This window comes from Monodelphis domestica, chromosome 4, assembly GCF_027887165.1.
Source record: "Monodelphis domestica isolate mMonDom1 chromosome 4, mMonDom1.pri, whole genome shotgun sequence".
In the NCBI taxonomy this organism is placed as follows: domain Eukaryota; kingdom Metazoa; phylum Chordata; class Mammalia; order Didelphimorphia; family Didelphidae; genus Monodelphis; species Monodelphis domestica.
The window spans coordinates 431,452,761-431,474,185 of record NC_077230.1 but is presented as its reverse complement, the minus strand read 5'-3'; the positions used below and the strand labels follow the sequence as shown (position 1 = coordinate 431,474,185).

At 53.0% G+C, this 21,425-nt stretch overlaps 1 protein-coding gene across 1 annotated transcript in view; it reads right to left on the bottom strand.

Annotated features, from left to right (window-relative positions):
* The window catches only part of LOC103092797 (zinc finger protein 135-like), a 33,250-nt gene extending 16,923 nt beyond the window's left edge, over positions 1-16,327 (bottom strand). The window contains exons 1-4 of the mRNA XM_056826246.1: positions 16,139-16,327; positions 2,812-2,967; positions 2,226-2,333; positions 1,543-1,826 (exon numbers count right to left, since the gene is read on the bottom strand). Of these exons, the coding sequence (XP_056682224.1) occupies positions 1,543-1,826; positions 2,226-2,333; positions 2,812-2,967; positions 16,139-16,327 (737 nt within the window). The remainder of the gene's footprint in view (positions 1-1,542; positions 1,827-2,225; positions 2,334-2,811; positions 2,968-16,138) is intronic.
* Between the last annotated feature and the right edge of the window lie 5,098 nt (positions 16,328-21,425).

Sequence of the window (21,425 nt, the reverse complement as noted above, 5' to 3'; positions counted from 1 at the left end):
GAGGGAGAAAGGCGGTGTGAGCGCCCCGGGGCCCCAGAACGGGAGCCCCCAGCTCGTCTCTGCCGTCCTGCGGGCCCCCATCTCTGCCCCTGGACCTCCCCCCTCCTGCGGGCCCCCATCACTGCCCCTGGACCTCCTCCCTCCTGTGGGCCCCCATCACTGCCCCTGGAGCCCCCCTGTCCTGCGGGCCCCCATCACTGCCCCTGGACCTCCTCCCTCCTGCGGGCCCCCATCTCTGCCCCTGGACCTCCCCCCTCCTGCGGGCCCCCATCACTGCCCCTGGACCTCCTCCCTCCTGCGGGCCCCCATCTCTGCCCCTGGACCTCCCCCCTCCTGCGGGCCCCCATCACTGCCCCTGGACCTCCCCCCTCCTGTGGGCCCCCATCACTGCCCCTGGAGCCCCCCTGTCCTGCGGGCCCCCATCTCTGCCCCTGGACCTCCTCCCTCCTGCGGGCCCCCATCTGTGCCCCTGGAGCCCCCTGTCCTGAGGGCCCCCCTCCTTTGGAGACTCCCTGAGGGCAGAGAGCGCAGGCCTACAGCAGGCCCCTGACATCGTCACCCCCTTCTTTCTTGCCCCTTCAGCCCCCCTCTTGCACCTCAGAGTTGGGGGCAGCCACGACCCCGTTCTGGCCCCGGCTGCGGGGGGGGGGGGGGGGGGGGGGGGGGAGGAGGGGGGGGAAGGGGGGCAGGGGAGGCTCCTGATGGTCAAGGGGAGGGAAGGAGAGCCGGCCCAGGGGGAGGAGGGGGTTGCTAAAGGGTTAGAGACCGCAGAGCGGGGGTGACCTCTGGGATGCCCCGGCAGGCCTGCCCTGCACCCGGCACCCCCTTCAACAGCAGAGGGCTGGGCGGCCCCCCGGGAGGCCAGACAGAACGTCGGGCAGGTAGTTTTGGGGCTCCACGGCCCAAAGCGGGGAGGGAGCAGGAAGGCTCAGGAGACCCCCCCCATCCACCAAAGGCAGGCCTGGGGGAGAACCCCAAGACGGGCCCCAGGAAAGGGGACTCCCAGCTCCTTCAGGCCGCAGGCAGGGGCACCCTGGGGGCACGAGGGGGCCCCAAGATGTAGAGGCCGGGCAAGAAAAATCCGGGGAAGACCCAGTGGCCGATAAAGTGGGCCATAAAAAGGGGGGAGCCGGCGGGCCCTTCCCTGCCCCCGCCCTCCCCTCCCCCTCGCGTCCCCACCTTTCCCGCCCTCAGGCTCCCCATGGGGGGGGGGTCGCCCCAGAAGTCTGGGTTTCGGTGGTGCCTCTCCTCCGGGGCGGGAGGGCGTCTACACCTGCTAGCTCTACTTCCAAGGCCCCACTGCGGCCTGGAGTCCATCCCTCAGGGAAGGGCTTCGAGGGCAAAAGGGCCAAGACCCCGGACCCGGAGTCCGGGAGGGCGGCCCGGAGGAGGAGGCGCCCGCACTGGGTGTGCACCCCGCGTCAGGCCAGAGGGGGCCCCCTTCTTTGTCCCTCGAGGCCCAGAGGCTGAAAGTGCAGGGCGGGGTAGGGGCGCGAGGGTCAGCTCCGGGCCCCTCCCCCCGCGCCGACCCCTGACCCTCACCTAGGCTCCCTCCTTCCTCGGCCGGCCTCACCACGTCTGCTCCCCGTGACCCTCGCTGACCTCTGACCCCGTGCGCCCCGTCCACTCTTCGCCCCCCACGCCAGATCCCCGCTACTGCGGACCCCAGCAGGCCGGAGACCTCGCCCCTCCTCTGCGCTACGCCCCTCACTCACCGCCTCCACTGACCAGGTTGGAGATGCCGCCGTCGCCTCCACACGGAGAAGAAAAAGCCCAACGGGCCGCACGGAACACTGCGCCTGCGCCTGCGCCGCCCGGCCCCCGAACTACGACTCCCAGAAGGCCTTGGGGCCAGGCTGGGCGGAGACACCGCGGGCGGCAGGAGCAGAAGCCTCCTAGGAAATGGAGTCGGCCTAGCAGGGACCTCAAGGCGTCTGCGCAGCTGGGTTCAGCTCCCGAAGGGAGAGAAAAAGGGCGCAGGCTAGGCTAGGCTGCCGCCGCGGGGAGGGCTCTGCAGGGCCCGGTCCCTTCCTCCTGCGTCACAGGCTCCCAGAGGCCAGTACAGGCCACGCACTGGAGCTAATGCTGGAACTCCGATTGGGGCCCCGGACTGGGTTCCATCCATCCCCCTTCCCAAGTCCGGGCCAAAGTGAGCAAGAGGAGCCGGTTCGCCTCCCCCCTCCCTCCCCGCCGCTTCCGTCGGGCGGCCTGGCTCCGGGCCCCGCGAGAGCTCGCAGGCCTCGTCTCTGCGGAGGAGGCCCATTGGAGGCTGGGCCGAAGGGTCCCCCTGCCGCCGCCGCCGTCTTCCGCCCTCTTTTCTCCCTGCGGGTCTTCTGTCACCACACAAGCAATAGGGAAACTGGGGGTTGGCCGGAAGCCCTGGTGTGGCGCACCTCACACTGGCTCCAGACCACCGACTGGACTTAGTGGTCCTGCACTGGTCACTTCCTCCAGCCAGTGAGGGAAGGCCAGGTGTCCTGGGGGGGGGGGCAGATTTCCCCCTTTTCTAAGGTGCCCCCCCAGGCATAGAAACTAGGGCTGCCCAGGGTGTGGCCAGATCAAGAAGTAGCCCCTCCCCAGACCATCTTTGGGGCCCTCCCTCTTCCCAATAGGCCGCCTTTCCCTGCCAGCCCCTGGCGAAGCTCCGGCCGCTCATCACAGTGACTTGTGGGGTGTGAGCTTCGCCCTCCCAATTCCTCTGCACACACGACCACGGCTTCTCCGGAACGCTGCGTGGCCCGTTAGGGAGGACTCTGTTAGTGTCGAGTGCCTGATGGCTAACTTAAAATAGACCAAAGGATAAGAACCCGCCTTCGCCTTCGCCTTCGGGAGGCTGCGCACCATCAGGCTGAACAAAAGGCAGCCGGTGATAAGCGTGGAAGCGACCTGGCAGCGCTCCTCCAGCTCCTGCGGCTCCAGATCCAGCGGACCATCTAAAAGGCTGCTGGGAAACACGAGTGCAAAGCACTGCCAGGCCTGGAAAGCTCCGTGTCCCCCTGCCAGCCCTCATCCTCCTGCACAGGGTTCTCCGGTGCTGCGTGCTTCACTCCGCATCAGTTCATGGAGGTCTTCCCAGCCCTTTCTGGAATCCTCCTGGTCACCATTGGCCACCGCATGATGGCATTCCATCCCCACCTGTGCCACAGTTTGTCCAGCCCCCCCCCCCCCCCCCACACACACACCAAAGCTCCAAATCTTTGCCGAGGGCACGTAGACCTGGTGAGTGGTTGAGTCACACAAATATTGATACAGGATGAGGTGCTCCAACCCTGTTTTTCTTTTTTTTTCTTTAACATTTTTTATTTGGTCAATTTCAAACATTATTCCTTGGTTAAAAAAATAATTTTCTATTCCTCTCTCCCGTCCCCCCACCCTTCTCATACCACTGAGTATCATAGGTGTCTTTGATCAGAACTCGTTTCCATGTTGTTGGTGTTTGCACTGGGATGTTCCTTCAGAGTCTACATCCCCAGTCGTGACCCCTCAATGCATGTATTCAGTTGTTTTTCTTCTGTGTTTCCACTCCCACAGTTCTTCCTCTGGATGTGGATAATGTTCTTTCTCATAGATCCCTCAGGTTGTTCAGGATCACTGCATTGTCACTAATGGAGAAGTCAGTTACATTCCATTGTGCTACAATGTATCAGTCTCTGTGTACAATGTTCTCCTGGTTCTGCTCCTTTCACTCTGCATCAGTTCCTGGAGGTTGTTCCAGTCTCCATGGAATCCCGCCAGTTCATTATTCCTTTGAGCACAATAGTATTCCATCACCAACGTGTACCACAATTTGTTCAGCCATTCCCCAATGGAAGGGCATCCCCTCATTTTCCAATTTCTGGCCACCACAAAGAGCGCAGCTATGAATGTTCTTGTACAAGTCTTTTTCCTTATTATCTCTTTGGGGTACAAACCCAGCAGTGCTATGGCTGGATCAAAGGGCAGACAGACTTTTATCACCCTTTGGGCATAGTTCCAAATTGCCCTCCAGAAAGGTTGGATCAATTCACAACTCTACCAGCAATGAATTAATGTCCCTACTTTGCCACATCCCCTCCAGCATTCATTACTTTCCTTTGCTATCATGTTAGCCAATCTGCTAGGTATGAGGTGATACCTCAGAGTTGTTTTGATTTGTATTTCTCTGATTATAAGAGATTTAGAGCACTTCTTCATGTGCTTATTAATAGTTTTGATTTCTTTGGCTGAGAACTGCCTGTTCATGTCCCTTGCCCATTTATCAATTGGAGAATGGCTTGATTTTTTGTACAATTGATTTAGCTCTTTGTAAATTTGAGGCCCTTAAAGAAAAAAAAATAAGACCCCTTTCTTATTTACCTTTTCATGTTTCTCTTGATCTTTGTGTTTGGATATCAAACTTTCCACGTAGTTCTGGTCTTTTCTTTACAAATACTTGGAAATCTTCTATTTTGTTGAATGCCCATACTTTCCCCTGGAAGTATATAGTCAGTTTTGATGGATGGGTGATTTTTGGTTGAAGACCCAGCTCTCTTGCCTTCCTAAATATCATGTTCCAGGCCTTGCAGTCCTTTAGCATGGAAGCTGCCAGGTCTTGTGTGATCCTGATTGGTGCTCCTTTGTATCTGAATTGTCTCTTTTTGGCTTCTTGTGGAATTTTCTCCTGAGCTTGAAAGCTCTGGAATTTGGCAGTTACATTCCTGGGAGTTGTCTTTTGGGGATTTCTTATAGAGGGTGTTCTATGAACTCATTCAATATCTATTTTGCCCCCTTGTTCAAGAACATCAGGGCAGTTTTCTTGGATAATTTCTTGTAGTATTATGTCAAGATTTCTGTTTATTTCTGAGTTTTCAGGTAGACCAATGATTCTCAAATTGTCTCTCCTTCCTGTTTTCCTGATCTGTCACCTTGTCAGTGAGATATTTTATGTTTTTATATTTTGTCAGTCTTTTGACTTTACTTAATTAATTCTTGCTGTTTTGCTAGATCATTGGTTTCTGGTTGCTCAATTCTGGTCCTTAAGGCCTGGTTTTCTGCTTTAAACTTTTGATTTTCTGCTATAATTTTTTAATTTTCTCTTTGGACCATTTTCCACTTCTCTTGCCAGAAGGCTTCCATCTTTTTTAATAAACTCCAATTTAAATTCTTCCAGAGCTTGTGGACAATTTCCATTTTTTAAAAGAAGATTTTTATCTTTGTTTGAGTTTCTTCCTGTATTTCCTCTATAGCCTGGGTTTTTCCTCCATAAAAATTTTCGAGGGTCAACGCCTTTTTTTTTTTGTAGAGGGAGGTTGTAGCTCCTGGGCACAATTTGCCATCACTGTGGAGGCTTTTCTTCCCTTTTTAGTTCTCTGTGTATGGAGTTAAGGAGCATGGATTTTGCCTGAGGCAAGCTCTTGAATCTTCACAGCCTCTGCTATTTGAGGCCTTTCTCTGTGCTACCTTCTTGGGAGGGCTCAGAGTCTGTGCTCCCCCGCTCTCCGGGGTTTCAGGTGCAGCTGCTCTCAGGGATAGGTCTTTGGTGGGCTTAGTCAGCGCCCAAGGACCTAGAGGTGCCCCTTGCTCGCTTGCTAATTCTGGTGTGTGCTGGCTCTGACTCTGACTCTGTAGGTGGGGTGAGTGAGGGTAGATCAACTCATGTTTGGGTGGGAGCTTTTTTACCCCCTTATAGTGTGGAAATGCCTAAATCCCATGTACCTTCAATGCTGTGCCCTACTGTAGAATCCCTTCATTCCCTTCATTCTTATGAATTTGTTTTTTTTTTTTTGGTCTTTTGAGGTAGTCTATATCGGTGGGTGCCAAGGAGAGGAAGTGTCCCGTGTCTAGACTGTGGCCATGCTTACCTGGAAGAGCCCAACCCTGTTTTTCAAATGTATATTTCCATGTAACCCAACACACTTTCCTACCCCAAACTCTTCTTAGAAGAAGCTTTAGTTAGAATAGTGTAAGAATGGGTTAGAGAAGTTAGATTTATTATTTTGGGGGTAGGAACATTGGTTAGCTAGGATTAGATTTTAGTAAGTATAGTTAATCCCAGTGCAACTTTGGGAAAGATTGCACCAAACAAAAAGTGGGATTTGTAAGGATGGGCACATGGGGGATTTTTGGAACTTTGGTGTCAGGGTTGAGGGAAGGAGAACATTAGTTGGAGAGCAAGGGATTCTTGGAAAGGAAAGTGACCTGGAAAAGATCTAGAGAGAATTCTGGGCTTTGGATCTGGGTCCTTGGCCTGAGAGGACCTGTTCTGAGCTGGGCTTTCACTGAAAGCCTCCTGAGAGTATCCTGTGTGTAGAGTATTCAAGGTTCAGTCAGACATCTCCAAACGCCTTATTAACTGAGGAGCTATGTGGGCTCCCAGAGGACAGGGCCCAGCTCTCTGAGCTTCCCAATCTCCCTGCAGTTCTCTTTAGGCTAGTCAGACAGCTACATAAAACCAGCATGGGCAGATTTAGCTGGGAATACGGATCAGAGAAACCTGGGTTTGTGAGACCGCGCTGTCCAGGCCATGGGCTGAATGGGGCCACACTAGGGTAACCTCTCCTCGCTTTCCGTGACCCGGTTTACCTGAAGCTCCTCCATTAAAACCTTATAAAAGCAGTCCGATTGGAGGAGCTTCTTGATAGTTTTAGGAGGGTATATGATTCAAGGACGAGGGAGAGTGGACTGAGCCAGCCCCCATGAGGCCAAGCCCCTTGCTAGGGTTTGCTTCCAGATCCTCTCCGTGGGAGAAGTCCTGAGGAAATCCCTGGGTTCGGTTGGTAGGAGAAGCCATCTTGGACTCCCCTCCAGCCATTTCCTCAGGGAACCCTGTGCCGCAGCTGACAGCCGGAAGGCAGAAGCTCACTGCGGTCTGGCTTTGGCCCCCCCCTCCGGTGCTGCCCCTGCTCCAGGAGCTCTCCCTGGTCTCCACTGCTCCTGAACCATCGCAGTCACTGGAGGGAATCTCGATGTTGATGAAGGAGCGCAGTGAATACTCGCTCATTCTGGTTCTTCCACAGGGCTGGTGAGGATCTCAAGTAAATGTTAGTAAAGGTAGACTGAGGCACAGGCTCCACACAAAATCAGTTTGCTAATTCCACGGCACACACTGCTGACAAAGTGTGTCTGCTGGGAAACCCGTCAAGAGGAGTAAAGCGTCTGTGCTGACATGTTGTGTAGCCAGATTCTTGGCTCCCAGCGCTGTTCTCGGGGGAGCCTCTCCTCCCTGACAGGATTCTTCGCTTAGGATCACGGCTTGGTTGCTTTGTGCTCCTTCCTACTGCACATATGGCAGCCCTGCTCCATGTCACTAGGGAAACTGAGTCAATGGTTGGAGGGCTCTCCTCATCCTCACCTCAGACTGCTCCATGCCTTCCCTGCTGCTCATCTTGTAAGGAGGTTGCCCTGGGGACGCCCTTCTAAAAGCCGAGGAACGAGGCCAAACGAGGCACATGACTTCTCTCTGGAGCTGGAAGGTGTCCGAGGCAGGATTTGAACTTTGGTCTTCCTGACTGCATACCTGCTCCTCCCCCCATTACCCAAAGGCCTCATTTGGCTCTTTGCCCAAGGCTGCAGCGAGGACCCTGAGAAAGCGCCTGAGCATGTGCCGGGGAGGCTCCAGGGAGCCACATGGCCTCCCCTCCATGTGGCTGGCAGCCCATTCTTGGGCAGCTTCTGCCTCCTCTGCCAGGGAGGAGGACACAGAGCTCCGGGAGGTGGCTCAGCCGCGGTTTCCCTCCTCGGATCACTGGCTGCCGTGGTCCTCTTTCTTCTTGGAGGCCCTCATTCAGCAGCCTGTAGTCAGGGTGGCTGTTTCCACCTGCTCTCCGGACACTCGAGGCAGACTTGCCTGAGCAGACTTGAGGTGGAGAAGCCAAAGGGAAGGGAACTGGAGTGGGGGGCCTGGAACAGCTCAGCAGGGCCTGGTGGAGGGCTGGGAGGAGGGGGAGGAGCACTGAGGGGGGAGGGGGAGGAGGAGGGCCAGAAAGAGGAGGAGGGGGAGGAGAGAGGAGGAGGAGGATCGCTGGGAGGAGGAGGGGGAGGGGAAGGGGAAGGAGGAGGGCCTTGAGGAGAGATGAGGACAGATGAGGAGGAGAGCCGGTAGGAGGGCCAGAAGGAGGAGGAGGGGAGCGAGGGGGAAGGGAGGAAGGGGTAGGGGTAGGAGGAGGAGAGAGGAGGAGAGCCAGGAGAAGGGCCAGGAGGAGGGGGAGGGGGAGGGGGAAAGGAGGAGGGCTGGGAGGAGGGCCCAGCTTTAGATGGCTTTGGGGAGGAGTTAGGCAGACTTCAGAAGAGGAAATGGTCATGGATGGAGCTGGTGGGAATCAAGGATGGGAGAAGGATGCCTAGTGGGGCCCTCAGACGTTCCTTGGGGCTGTCCCTGCTCAGGCTGCTGCCCCACACTAAGGGAGCTCCGGGGCACGAGCCCAGGCAGGGGCTCTCAGGCTCGCAGGGGCAGCCCAAGGCCAAGAATGAGGAGGCTGTTGGTGGGATGTGGCCTTGTTGCCGGCTTCCTTGCTGTGAAAGCCCCCTTGAAGGGAGGTTGTTAGGGAGGAGCCTTGCTTGAGCCTCCTATCAAAGAGCCACAGTCGGGGGCAACTGGGGGGCTCAGTGGATGGAGAGCCAGGAGGTCCCGGGTTCTAATCTGGCTTCAGGCACTTCCCAGCTGTGTGACCCTGGGCAAGTTACTTGAGCCCCATGGCCTAGCCCTGACCACTCTTCTGCCTTGGAGCCAATACACAGCCTGGACTCCAAGCTGGAAGGTGAGGGTTAAAACCATGTCAGAGGGGAGGTCCCTGAACGCAGAATCCCATCACTGCCCCCCTCCTGGACTTCCTGTGAACGTTGGCCCCCGGCGTGCCCCAGCTCCCTCTGAGCTCTGCTCAGAAAGCTCCTGCAGAAGTCTGAGGAGAAGCGCCCAGAACCGTAGCCTGCCGAGCCAGGCGGGGGGAAGGGGGGTGCTCTGAGAGGAGAGCTGGGCAAAAGCGGCCCACAGGCTGGAGGAGGCCTCCAGGGAGCAGTCCTGGGCCGGAGAGGCCCCTCCGTTCTGTGGGAGCCTCCCGGTGGGGTGCTCCTTCGGCTGTACAAAGGAGGGCAGGGCAGGCCGGGAGCAGCCGCCTGACCAGGCTGTCCTGCTTTCCTTTAGAGGATTCCCAGGATGGCTGGGCCGGGGCTGGGGAGAGCCCAGAACAGCCTTGGATGCGCTAGAGAGAAAGGAGAAGAGGCCAACCCTCGGCTTCGGGTGCTCCATGAAGCCTGGGGGGGGGGGGTGGCAGAAGCCCACGGAAGGGGCCCAGGGCTGGAAGGTGAGTATCGACCCTTCCAGGAGGGGGAGCCCAAGGACATGCCAGCTTGGCCACCTCAGCCCCAACCAGCTGGAGGATGAGGAAAGTGAGCAGAGACGGAGGCCCCAGCAAGCAAGCGAGTGTGGAAGCTCTGCCCCACAAAGCCCAGAGAGAGCCCCAGAGCCACGGGAGGCTCAGCTCTCACTGCTCATCCCCGACAGCGCAGAGCCCAGCTCTGGCTCTCCCCCGCATGGGCCCCGCTCTGGTTTCCGGGGCACAAAGGACAGTCATCCCACTAGTCCTCTCCTGGACGTGTGGAGCCACCATTTACCCATCGGGAAGCCATCTGGCACCCACGAGGAGCCACTGAGACGCCTGGGTGGAAAGTCGGGCAGGGGATGGAGGAAGCGTGTCTGATCAGGAGGCATTTACTGCAGGAAAGCATTAGAGTTACGACAGCAGTGCCATTCCCTTCCCCGTGTGTCATCTAGCCATCAGGGAATCCCCCCACGGCTACTCCCCACCTCCTTCCCCCCCTCTTCCTCCTCCACTCCACACTGCCTAACCCCTGCTTCTTCTGGGGAGAGATCCCTGGGATGGGCCCTCCTCCTTCTGGCTTAGAGATGTATCGGGATTTGGGACCAATCCGGTATCCTCTCCAAAGTAGGGGGTCTGCTCTCTTGATTCTATTAGAGGAGGGATAGCTAATCCCATGCACAGCCTGCTTTGATTGCTCTTTGGGGTTGTTCCGTGCATTTACCAGGAAGTAAGAGTTTAAGATTTTAATTTTCCAATCAAATGTAAGAAATTGGTTTCTCGACTTTGAGTTCCGAATCCTCATCCCTTCCCTGAGAAAGATGGTAATTAGGTACAGATCGCACCCGGGCAACCATGCAAAGCCATATTGAGCAGGAAAAGCTAAGCCCAACAAACCAGGAAGAGGAAGATGAGCCATGCCGGGCTGCTTTCCTGGGCCATCCGCCCTGCCTCGGAGCGGAGAGCACTTTCATCCCAAGGCCTTTGGCCTGCCTTGGGCCGATACATGGCTGATTGTCGCTAGCAAGTCACAGCTGATCAGGGCCCAGAGTTCTGGTTCTGCCCCCTCCACTGTACAAGAATTCATGCAAGTGTTCTTTTGCCCCTGAAGCCATTTGTTGCGCCACAGTGGCATGCTGTCACAATAGCAGACCACAACTGGTCCAGCTTCCAATTCCCTGCCAGGCCTGCTGGACACACATTCCTTTGGGGATTCTCTTTGGGAAACAGATGGAATGGGGCACTTCTGAGTGCAGTTGGGTGCCCAGATTGATAGGGCGCCCTTTGGTGTGGTTCTAAGTTGTTATCCAGAATCCTCCAGGACTCCGCCATTATCCATTGTCCCCACCCCCTGTAAACCTTAAAATTTCCCAGACCCTATTTTATAAGATTGGATTAAGACCATTCCCCATTTGGGCAGTGAACTCTACTTAAAGCAGGAATGTGAGAATTCTACTTTACCTACTTGGGTCTGCCCTAGGGGAAGATAAAGTTGTAAACTCTTTTCTGAACAATGAAAAGTACTTAAACCCATACTTTTCTTAAGCTAAGTACCTATAAAGGTCAAGCAACTTGTGAATTTACAAGGAACAAAGAACTGGAAAACTTACTCAGAGCTTTCCTGGTGTGAATTACTCAAAAATCCACACCTTCTTAGGTGTGGACTAAGAATGGGCGGTCCTTTAGAAACATCTACAGTGATTGGTAGATGTAAGGTCTTAGGGGAGGTGACAGAGGATATTTTTGCCCTTAAAAATAAGAGCTCAGAGAAGAGTAAAAGATCTGGTTTCTGATTCTCATTCTGAAGGAGAGCTCCTTGAGGAGCTCCTCTGAGGGGCTCTGTCCCTCTGGGGTAGGAGCTCTGGAGGCTCTTGAGAGAGGCCCTTTGAAACAATCTCTGGCTGGAAGACTCTTTGAGGAAGGACGCTGGCCTGGTGTCACTAAAATCCTTGTTTAGTCAGACCTTGTGGTGAGTGTTAAAAAACTGACTGATTTCTCTTTTAAGGCTCAGGTCTAGGCCATATTGGCTTGAGGCCCTTCATACTTATTCCTTTCTTACTCTCTCTTTCTTTGATTACTCATTGTATTGTTAATTAAAATCTCTATAAAACCCAATTGACTTGGGTATTTGAATAATTGGGAATATTTCCCTGGCGACCACCTTATATTTGATTTAAAAACCAAGACACTGTAGTGAGACATATTCTGTGGTCAAATTTACTCACCCTCTCTTATATCTATCACAATTTATATCTTCCACCAATTTAACTCACTACAGTTTAAGACCTCAACCATTTTAAATCTCACACCCCGCAACAGTTGTTTTCTTTCTCTTTTCTAGTAGCAAAGCTGATAAAGTGGACACAGAATTGTTTTAGTTTGCATTTCTCTGATTAATACAGACAGCCTTGATTTTTTCTTTTGAAATTTGCCTGTTCATTTCCTTTGATCACTTGTCAATTGGGGTATAACTCTCTCTTTATTTGAGAAATAAGGCCTTTATCAAGGAAGCTTGCTATAACACATTTCTTCCCAGTTTTCTGCCTTTCTCCTCGTCTTGGCTGCATTGGCTTTGTTTGTGCCAAGCCTATTTAATGTTTTATTTATTTTTATTTTTTTTATATTGAGAACTATCTTTATTTCCTTTCATTTTCAAAAATGATTTCTGAAAGTTAAAAAATCTTTAGAATCTAATCGTTATGGAAAAAGCTAAACCTTCCCAGCCTGTTTCATATTCTCTTTCAGTTATTTCAGGGAAGAACGACTTTCCAAATTATCAACCTGTTCCTTGATGACATTCACTGTCACTTAACAAAAAGCTTTAGGGCCAATATCTGAGCAGCTACAAATAGCCCTTCCATCGCTTTTCAGTGTGCAAAGCTTCCTAATGTGATGCAATAAAACCTTTCCATTTTGCTTCCCATACACAATGGAATGGAATGGACTTCTCTACTAGCAGCCATGCAATCCAAGGGACTTGTGAGAAAGAAACTCTCCACATTCAGAGGAAGAACTGTGGGAGCAGAAATCCAGAAGAAAAACACCTGCTCGACCACATGGTTCAATGGAAATATGATTGGGGATGTCGACTAAGTGGTTAGCCTGGTGCAAATATCAGTAATATGGAAACAGATCTTGATCAATGACCCATGTAAAACCCAGTGGTATTGTGCGTTGGCTTCTTCAGTCATTCACCAATTGATGGACACATCCTCAGTTGCCAATTCTTTGCCTCTTCAAAAAGAGTTGCTAAATTATTTATGCATTTTTTACATAAATATACTTTCCTCTCCCCGTATCCTACACTCTTTGGGATTCAGACCCAATAGTGGGATTACTGGTTTTATGGTCCTGTGCGTGTTTTTCATGTTTCTCTCCAGAAAGGTTGTACTAGATCAAAATTCTGCCTCTAGTGTATTAGTGTCCCAATTTTCCCACATGCCCTCCATAATTTATCATTTTCCTTTTGCATCAAAGGTGTGAGGTAGTATCTCAGAGCTATTTAGTTTGTATTTCTCTAACCAGTTGTGATTTGGAGCATTTTCCATATGACTATAGATAGTTTTAATTTCTCCATCTCAGAACTGCCTTTTTCATTTGGGAATATTTTGTAGTTTTAGAAATCTGACTCATTTCTCTATATATTTGAGAAATGTGACCTTTGTTGGAGACACTTTTAATTTTATTAGCTTCTCTTTTGATTTTCCTGGATTTCCAATTTAAAATTTAATTGGGGATTCAAATTTTGTTCTTTTTCTAGTTATTTTTTACGTACATGCCCAATTCTTTGACCTATTCTTTCTCTATTTTATTGATGCAAATATTTATTTATTTATTTTAAATTGGGAAGTTTTAATTTAATTAAGAATATTTTTCCATGGTTACAAGATTCATGTTCTTTCCCTTCTCTCTTTTCCCCCCTCCCATAGCCAATGCTCAATTCCCCTGGGTTTTATATGTGTCATTGATCAAGACCTATTTTGATATTATTGATATTTGCACTAGGGTTAGTGATCGTTTAGAGTCTACATCCTCAATCCTATCCCCATTGACCCATATGATCAAGCAGTTGTTTTTCTTCTGTTTCCGCTCCCACAGTTCTTTCTCTGGATGTGGATATCATCTTTCTAATAAGTCCCTCAGAATTGTCCTGGGTCATTGCATTGCTGCTGGTAGAGAAGTCCATTACATTCAATTGTGCTACAATGTATCAGTCTCTGTGTACAATGTTTTGGGTCTGCTCCTCTCACTCTGCATCATTTCTTGGAGGTCGTCCCAGTTCACGTGGAATCCCCCCAGTTCATTATTCTTTTGGGCCCAATAGTATTCCATCACCAACAGACACCACAATGTGTTCAGCCATTCCCCAGTTGGAGGGATGCAATATTTAGAGGCATAAATGATCCCCAAAATACTTCTTTGGCCACATCTCATAATTTCTGATATGTTGTCTCAATGTTGTCGTTATCTTTAAATAAATTATTGACTGTTTCTATGATTCCTTTTTGGCCCCACTCATTCTTTAGGATTTCCAATTATTTTTAAATTTGCCTTTATATAGCCCTATATTGAATTTTGTTGTGTTGTGATCTGAAAAGGATGCATTTAATATTTATGCTTTTTTTTCACTTGGTTGTGAGGTTTTTAATACCCTAATAGTCAGTTTTGCCTAGGTGCCAAATACCTCAGTGAAAAAGGTTTATTCCTTTCTATTCCCAATCAGTTTTCTCCAAAAATCTTATTTTGAGCTTTTCTAAAATTCTATTCACTTCCTTAACTTGTTTCTTGTTTTGTTTTGTATTGTTTTTTAAATAGATTTCTCTAGTTCTGAAAGGGGAAGGCTGCAAGTATTACAGTTTTATTATCTATGTCTTCCTTTAACATTTTTAGCCTTTTCTTCAGGAATTTGGGTTCTATGCCATTTTGTTGCATCTATATTTAATATCAACATTACTTTATGGTCCATGGAACCTTTTAGTAAAATATTGCTTTTCTGCATATCTCTTACAATTAACTTATTTTTGCTTTTGCTTTGAAACCATGTTTCAAAAGCTCTGACTTTTTCTTCAGGTGAAGCAGAATATATTCTGGCCCCTTCTCTTTGCTCTGCATATGTGTTTCTTGTAAACAACAGTAATAGATTCTATTTTTTATTCCACTCTCCTATCTACTTCCAATTTATGAGTGAGTTCATTCCATTGACATTAAGTCATGATTATTAACTGTTGTTTTATCCATCCTTTTTCTACCTTTTCATCCTTTTTCAGTCTCCTTTAACTCCATCCCTCCTCAAAAGTCTGTTTCACTTCTGACCCTAAGCCACTCTCCCTTATCATCTCACACCTCATTAAATGAACTACAATACAAGAGACATTTTATAATGGACTGGAGACATATTCAAGCATGCAACCCGGTGCGCAATAGCTAAATGACAAATAACAAAGTTGTGATCGACCCCTTACCACAAAGACCATTGGAAACTGGAGGAATCTTTAGACTCACGGTGCTAACAAACATGTGGAAGAGGGTAAATATTTCTAATTGTCCTGAGGAAATACTACGAGATGCCAACTTTTCACAGTGGGTCATAGAATTGTACAGTTTTCCACCTCAGCTCAACATCAGACCTTCCTTTTACCTCTGCCACTTATTAGAGAAAACCCTTCATGTTATCCAAGAGTCTTTTGCTAAAGATAAACGTGCCTCCGTTCTGATTTCCGCCTTTGAAAATCCCCTTCCTCACAGTCAAAAGGGTACCTACAGCTGCCTTTTAGAGAAACAGCGACATCTGGTGGACAGATGAATGGGGCGTCCCCTTTGGTGTTCGTCATGCATCACACATTCCACCTTGAGATTCTCTGCCACTTGGATGCATTCTTGTGAATGAATTTATTAAAAATTCTCTAACATCCATCCATCTTCAGTCAAAACTGGGCCAATAAAATGCACTAGTCACTGGGCTAGTGAGGCGTCGCCATTCTTCCTCCGTGTCTACTGCTCCCCTCTCCTAAGAGCACTGGCTCCCCTCTACAAAGGACGGGATGGCGACACGTGGATCTACCCAAATGAAAACAAACGCCACTAAAGGAGAACAAGATAATCCAAGATTGCTTCTGCCTTTCGCGATCTGGAGCGATTTTGCTGAACACCAACCAGTAAGAAAGACGTAACCAGGGACAACAGATCGTTTTCAGACATCACGAAAGAATAACACGTCTTAGGGACGATTGTTTCAGTCTAAAAGATCTGCTCCGATAAATCAGCACACATGGATGTTCACTGCACACGTCTCAAATGAAGGTAAAAAATCTCGTGTCATTCCGAGCTGAAACGGCATAAATTCTACGTGTGTTCATCAAACAGCACCGACGCTAATATTGACTGTGTAACATAGACTGTGACGAACTGTGACTTCTGATGGCATTTCCGTCATTTCTTGTAAAACGACAGAGAAATTCCACAGGTTAAAAACTGCAAAAAAGAGTCACACTCGTTGCCAAGCAAAGGAAGCGTTCAAAAACCGCGAATGTAAAAGCACATGTTAATATTTAAAAAGTCTCCAACAACTTTATGCCAAAAAGCGCGCCTGAAAAAGGTTTGTGAAGAGAGCTGGACGGGATTGCCCTCGCTGCCTTTTACTTCTCCCAATAAGTAGCATCTTATGGGAGCTTTTTCTATACAGTCCTGGGCAGTGCAGCCTCGGCAGGTCCCAAGTAAAACTGTCCTAGCGAAGCGCCAAAGGAACCCAAAGTCCAGTGAGGGCCACGCGCGTAACTTTAAGTCTGTCGCCGGCGCTTTGCAGACCTCGTTCTCCACACCGCGACGCCACCTCTTCTAAGACCCTGGCTGTGCGCCGCACTGCTCACTTGGCTTCCCTCGTTCATGGCGCTCTCCTCCAGCACGCACGCCATTAGCACACAGCAGCTGCTCCCCTCGCTCCAGCCCCCGGGTCTGTCAGCCGCCAGGAAGAACCCGCTCCTTTGTACTTTTTCTAATAACTCAATTGCTCTGCAGACATCCCCCTCCAGCCTCACAGGTTCCCTCAGGGCCGCCATCTTCTCCCTCGCCGCACGTGGTTATTTTAAATGAAGTCTTTACTATTGTTGTTTTTTGTAAAACCCTCACCTTCTGTCTTGGAGTCAATCCTGGGTATTGGCTCCAAGGCAGAAGAGTGGTCAGGGCTAGGCCACGGGGGTCAAGTGACTTGCCCAGGGTCACCCGGCTGGGAAGTGTCTGAGGCCAGATTGGAACCCAGGACCTCCCGCCTTTGGGCTTGGCTCTCCATCCACTCAGCCACTCAGCCGTCCCCTATTTTGTTCTGAATAGGCGCGAGTCTTGTGTTTTGTGAAAGGCTTTCCCTGCATCTCTGAATGTAATCATTTGGTTCTTATTACTTCGTTATTGATGTTATTGGTCCTGCTGATTTCCTTCTTTGCGACCGTCCCTGGATGGCTGGAATCAGGACGGAGAAAGGACGTTTGAAGGACCGATAAAGCGTACGCGAGATGCTGGGCTCTGTCTGCGGAAACACACCCGGGAGCGCCTGACCCCAGTTACAAAATGCTCTGCACACAAAGTCGGGTTGAAACAGCTGGACGTGCGAATGGCTTTCTGGGAGGCCGAGGCAAAAGCACAACAAAAGGGCAGCCTTCGGTCTAGCTTTGCCTCTTCAATGCCACACAAGTAAACGCGACAAAGTCCTCTTCAGGAGCTCGAACCGCGGAACGCCAGAGGCTCCGTGGAAGAACCAGAACTCAGAGCGTGAGGGGCATCGATGAAAAAGACGAAGGAGGTGGCCCACGGAGCCGTCCCTAGGGGCCAGGAAGTCGAGTGGCGGCTCCAGCACACAGGGAGTCCTTGTAATGGGCTTGAGGAACCCCAAAGCCAGGCCTCGGGGACACAAATTCACCAGCGAACCAGAGTCGCTGGGAAAACCGGCAAAGGGCTCGGCCAGTGTGGCCGGGCACGGCAGGAGCAGGTCAGCAGGGCTGCGTGATTTCGACACGAAGGGTGACGCCGCGAGCACTTTGGGGGACAGCCCGACTGTGCGGCCCACGCAGGGCGAGAGAGCACGAGGACAGTCGATGTGAGCAACCCGAGAAGGGCCTCGTCTCCCAGACGTCTAGAGAATGGAGCCAACCACGCAGGTCCTCCTCGAGCTGTCCCACGGTGGAAGCACCGGCCAGGCGTTCTCCAGAAGAGGCCCGTGAAAGGCAGAGGAAGTCAGCTCTGGCCAGCCCGGCAGGACAGCAAAGGGAAAAATGCGGCGGGAAATGGGGGCGCGGACTAGCCCAAGCCCCCTGGGGGTCACTGGGAACCCCGCCCAGGCCCGTGCCCCTGTTTGTAGGGCCCTTTGGCCCCAGTGTTTTAAAAGAACGGTCTCCGTGCCTTGACAAAGAGCTGGAAATCGAGCAGTGGCTGTCCCGCAATTGTGGTCTGTGCTGGTAGCGGAATACGATGGGGCCATCCAAGAAGGAGGGGTGCTTTCAGAAAAGAGCCAGGACTTCAGAGAGCAGAGCCAGAAGAGCACCCAGGATCGGCTCAGTGCATGGAGAGCTGGCCTGGAGAGGGAAGGTCTTGGGTTCCAATCTGGCCTCAGACATTTCCCAGCTGGGTGACCCTGCCCAAGTCACTTGAGCCCCCTTGCCTAGCCCCTACCGCCCCTCTGCCTTGGAGCCAATCCGCAGTAGTGATTCCAAGACGGAAGGGAAGGGGTTAAAAAGAAATAAATGCTGAGAATCCTTTCCCATGTATTTGAAAAAATAAGCTATTTAAGCAGTTTTGTTGTTGGTGTGTTTAAACTCTTACCTTGTCTCAGAATTCATACTGTGTCCAGTCCAAGGCAGAAGAGTGACAAGGCTAAGGCAACGTGGGTCAAGGGACTTGTCCAAGGTCACCCCGCTCAGAGCCCAGGACCTCCCCCCTCCCACCCAGCCACCCCATTTTTCCTTTAAAAGAAGATGGGCTCGCCATCACCCGCCCCCTTCCTCCACACTCCTTTCATCAGACATTTTGGGTGTCTCAGCTCTCTGCCCGCCTCTGATTCCCAGCCAGGGTGGCCCCCCAGAGTTCCGCCTTCTCACGGATCTCTCCACCCCCAGCCCTTCTCGGGGCTGCCCAGAGGGGCCTCAGCTCCTCCCCAGCTGGTCTGGCTTCTCTTCAGGGCTGGCTAAAACATCGCCTTCTCTGAGTGGCCCCTTTAAAGCTGGCCGCGCCCCCTCCCCCCATCGGAGCCGGGCTTGGGCTGGAGTCATGGAGACTGCAAGGCCTTGGAGCATGTGCACAGGGCCAGAAGCCTCTCTCCGTCCCTCGAAGCCCTTCCCCCCCCTCATCCCAGACTTGGACCTTAGGCTATAATAAAGGGGGGGGGGGATGCCCCTTTGACAGCTGGGGCCACTGGATGGGGGAAGCAGCCATTCACCAAGCGGGGGGTGAGGACAGGAAAGGAGTTCTGGAGCCCCCTCTGGAGTTTGGGACGCCGGCAATGCCTGGGTCCCTGGGGCTGCCCTGTCCCACGCTGAGGGGGAGGGGCGCCTCCCCACGTCCTCGTGCGGGGTGGACGGTTACTCGGGCGTTCCAGAACCCGGGCAGCCTTTCCTCCCGACGTGGTCCGCTCTCTTCCAGCTTCGTCCCCCGAGCGGGGAGCCCGGCGATCTGCCCTCCTGCTCCGTTGCCGGGGAAGCCCCGATGCCAAGCGGCTCCCTCTCACTGTCCCTCTGGAGGGCCTCCGGGCTGGCCGTCCTTCCCGCCCAGAAGATGCCAGGGAAGGGGCCTGAGCGCACCCCCGGGAGGGAGGCCGGCCGGCCTGGGGCCCCTTTTCCCTTTGGCCCCTGCGCTTCACCTGCACACCGTGGCCCCCTCCACAGCCCCAGGAAGCTGCTTCCGAAGGACTTCCGCGCAGTCAGATGCTCGGTGGAACCCCGAGTACGGATGGGTAAACTGAGGCCGCCACACAGGAAGGCCCAAGACCTCCGATGCGGGTGAGATCGGGCTTAGGCGCAGATGGACCAGACCAGAAGGGCCTCTCCGGCCTGCCTGAGGCCGCTCCCTCGGGGAAGGCTCTGCCAGGGCGTGGGAGGGAAGACTTGGGGGATGGGGCAGGGCGAGATGATTGATTGACATCACCATGGCTACAAGGAAATGGGCGTGTCCGGCCTAGCGCCTGCGCAGTGTGCCACTGCTAGTCTGAGATGCCCTTCAGGGCCGATTCTCCCCTTGGGCTCTCCCACTTACAAGCTAACCCTAAAACTCGGAGTTCGGGGTTCACCGGATCTTACTAGGCTCCAAGTTGGGGGGGTTCTAGATTCCACGGGGCCAGCCTCAGTGGGACTCTTTCACGGGCTGAGAATGAGGAGGTTGTCCAGAAGTCGGAGGCGCCTGAAGTGGAAGGGCCTTCCGGCCCGCTGCAAGCCCTCGGGTGTGGGGCGGCCCTTTGCCCGGAAAAGCCAGCTGAGGCCTGTGTAGGCCGCCCGGCCGCCGAGACTTTCCCTTCTGGCTTCCCTGCGAGAAACGGGGCCCAATTCGCAGCCTTGGGGAGAGCCTGAGCCCGCGCTGGGCGCCCCTGGGAGCCCCCAGGGGGATTAGCTAAGCAGCTCAGCCGGATTTCCGAATCAGGCGTGGGACGTGCGGGGCTCCAGATGGGGGGCGGAGGGGCCCCCAAAGGGGCTGCCTCAGAGCTTTCTGGCCCCAAGAGGTGGTGGGAGAGCTTTGAGGTGCTGCCAGGTGCCCTTGGGTGGCCTCTGCAAGAAGGCCGCTCCAGGCCTTAGCTTGTAATAAAGGCATCCGTTCATTGGGGGGGACACCCGTTGGGGGTTACCCTCTGACAGCTGGGGCTACCGGATATGGGGGGGCGAGGGATGAGCCGCCATTCCGGGATGCCCAGCAGGGTGGAGATCCTGGGCCAGTCCAGGGAGAAGGTCCTCAGCCGGGAACTCCTGGCCCTTGACCTGGACCCCTCCAGGAGTCCCACGGAAGTAGGGAATCCCAGGAGTTGGCTCAGAGCTCCAGAAGAGAGATTGGCCCGTGGCCGGTCAGCGTCAGGCCCCAGGCAGAGCCAGAGCAGTTCTCCGCAGGAAGGAAATTCTGCATTCCGGCCTCTGCCGCAGGAGTGGCTCCGATGGAGAGAAGGGACGAGACGCTCCCCTGAGCTTTGAGCTGGAAGCCACCGGCTTCTGCCTCCTCCCCTTCAACACAGCCCAGTAGCCACTCGGTCAGCAGAAAACTTGGGGCTCCAGAACTGGGATCTAGAACCAGGAGAATGAAAGTTCAGAACGTGTTCCAGGACAACATGAGAACTTCCGGGATGTACACACGGATCCTTTCTATTGAGTCTAGTTCCTCACGTGGAGACATCCGGAACTAGAGACTAGAACTTTCCGGTAGCAGATCGTCTTCGATCTTCCCCCAGAAGTGGGGCAGTCGCATTCCACGGCCGGCGAAGGGCTCCTGCCCTTAAGGGACCAGGGGAGGTGTCTGGAGAGCCCCAGTTCAATAAAGCTACAGCCCAACAAGAGAATGCTGGCTCGCTGGGCTCCTTCTCGCCCCAAAGCCCGTCCATTCTTTGGAGCTTTTCATCGAGCCGGAGCAGCTCTCTGCCTTGTAGCCTCCCCAAAAGGGGCTGCCCCACCCGTGTCCTTGGGGTTCCCTTGAGGAGGACATTCGGGCTCCCTGCGCCATGGAACGCATGCTCTCCGAGGTCTAGACTGCCGCCAGCGTAGGGACGAGGGGCCCCCTTTTGCCTGGATCCCCCAGATGTCTGCACTCCTGCCTTTGGGAATGGGGTCAGGCTCGGGCACAGGGCTCTGTCCTTTTGGGCGTGGTCAGTGCAGAATGGGGAAGGGACCCCCTGGGGCACGCTGACCCGTTAAGGGCCCCCTTGGCTTCAGCGTGGGCCGGACTAGAAGATCAAGTCGGGTCCTTTTGCATCGGGCCCCCTAGCCCAGCCGCACTCCTCCCCTTGAGTCCCTTGTCAAGCTCATCGGTCACCCTTTCCTGGCCTGCCTTCCCCCAAGGGTCCGAGGCCGAGTTCTCGCCTTCCTCCCAGACGCCCCGGAGCCCTGGCCGGCCCTGAGCTTTGTCTCTCGGCTCTCTCGTCCCGATTGGAGACTTTCCAACGACTGAAGTGATCTGATCTGGGTTTGTCCACGTTGGCGC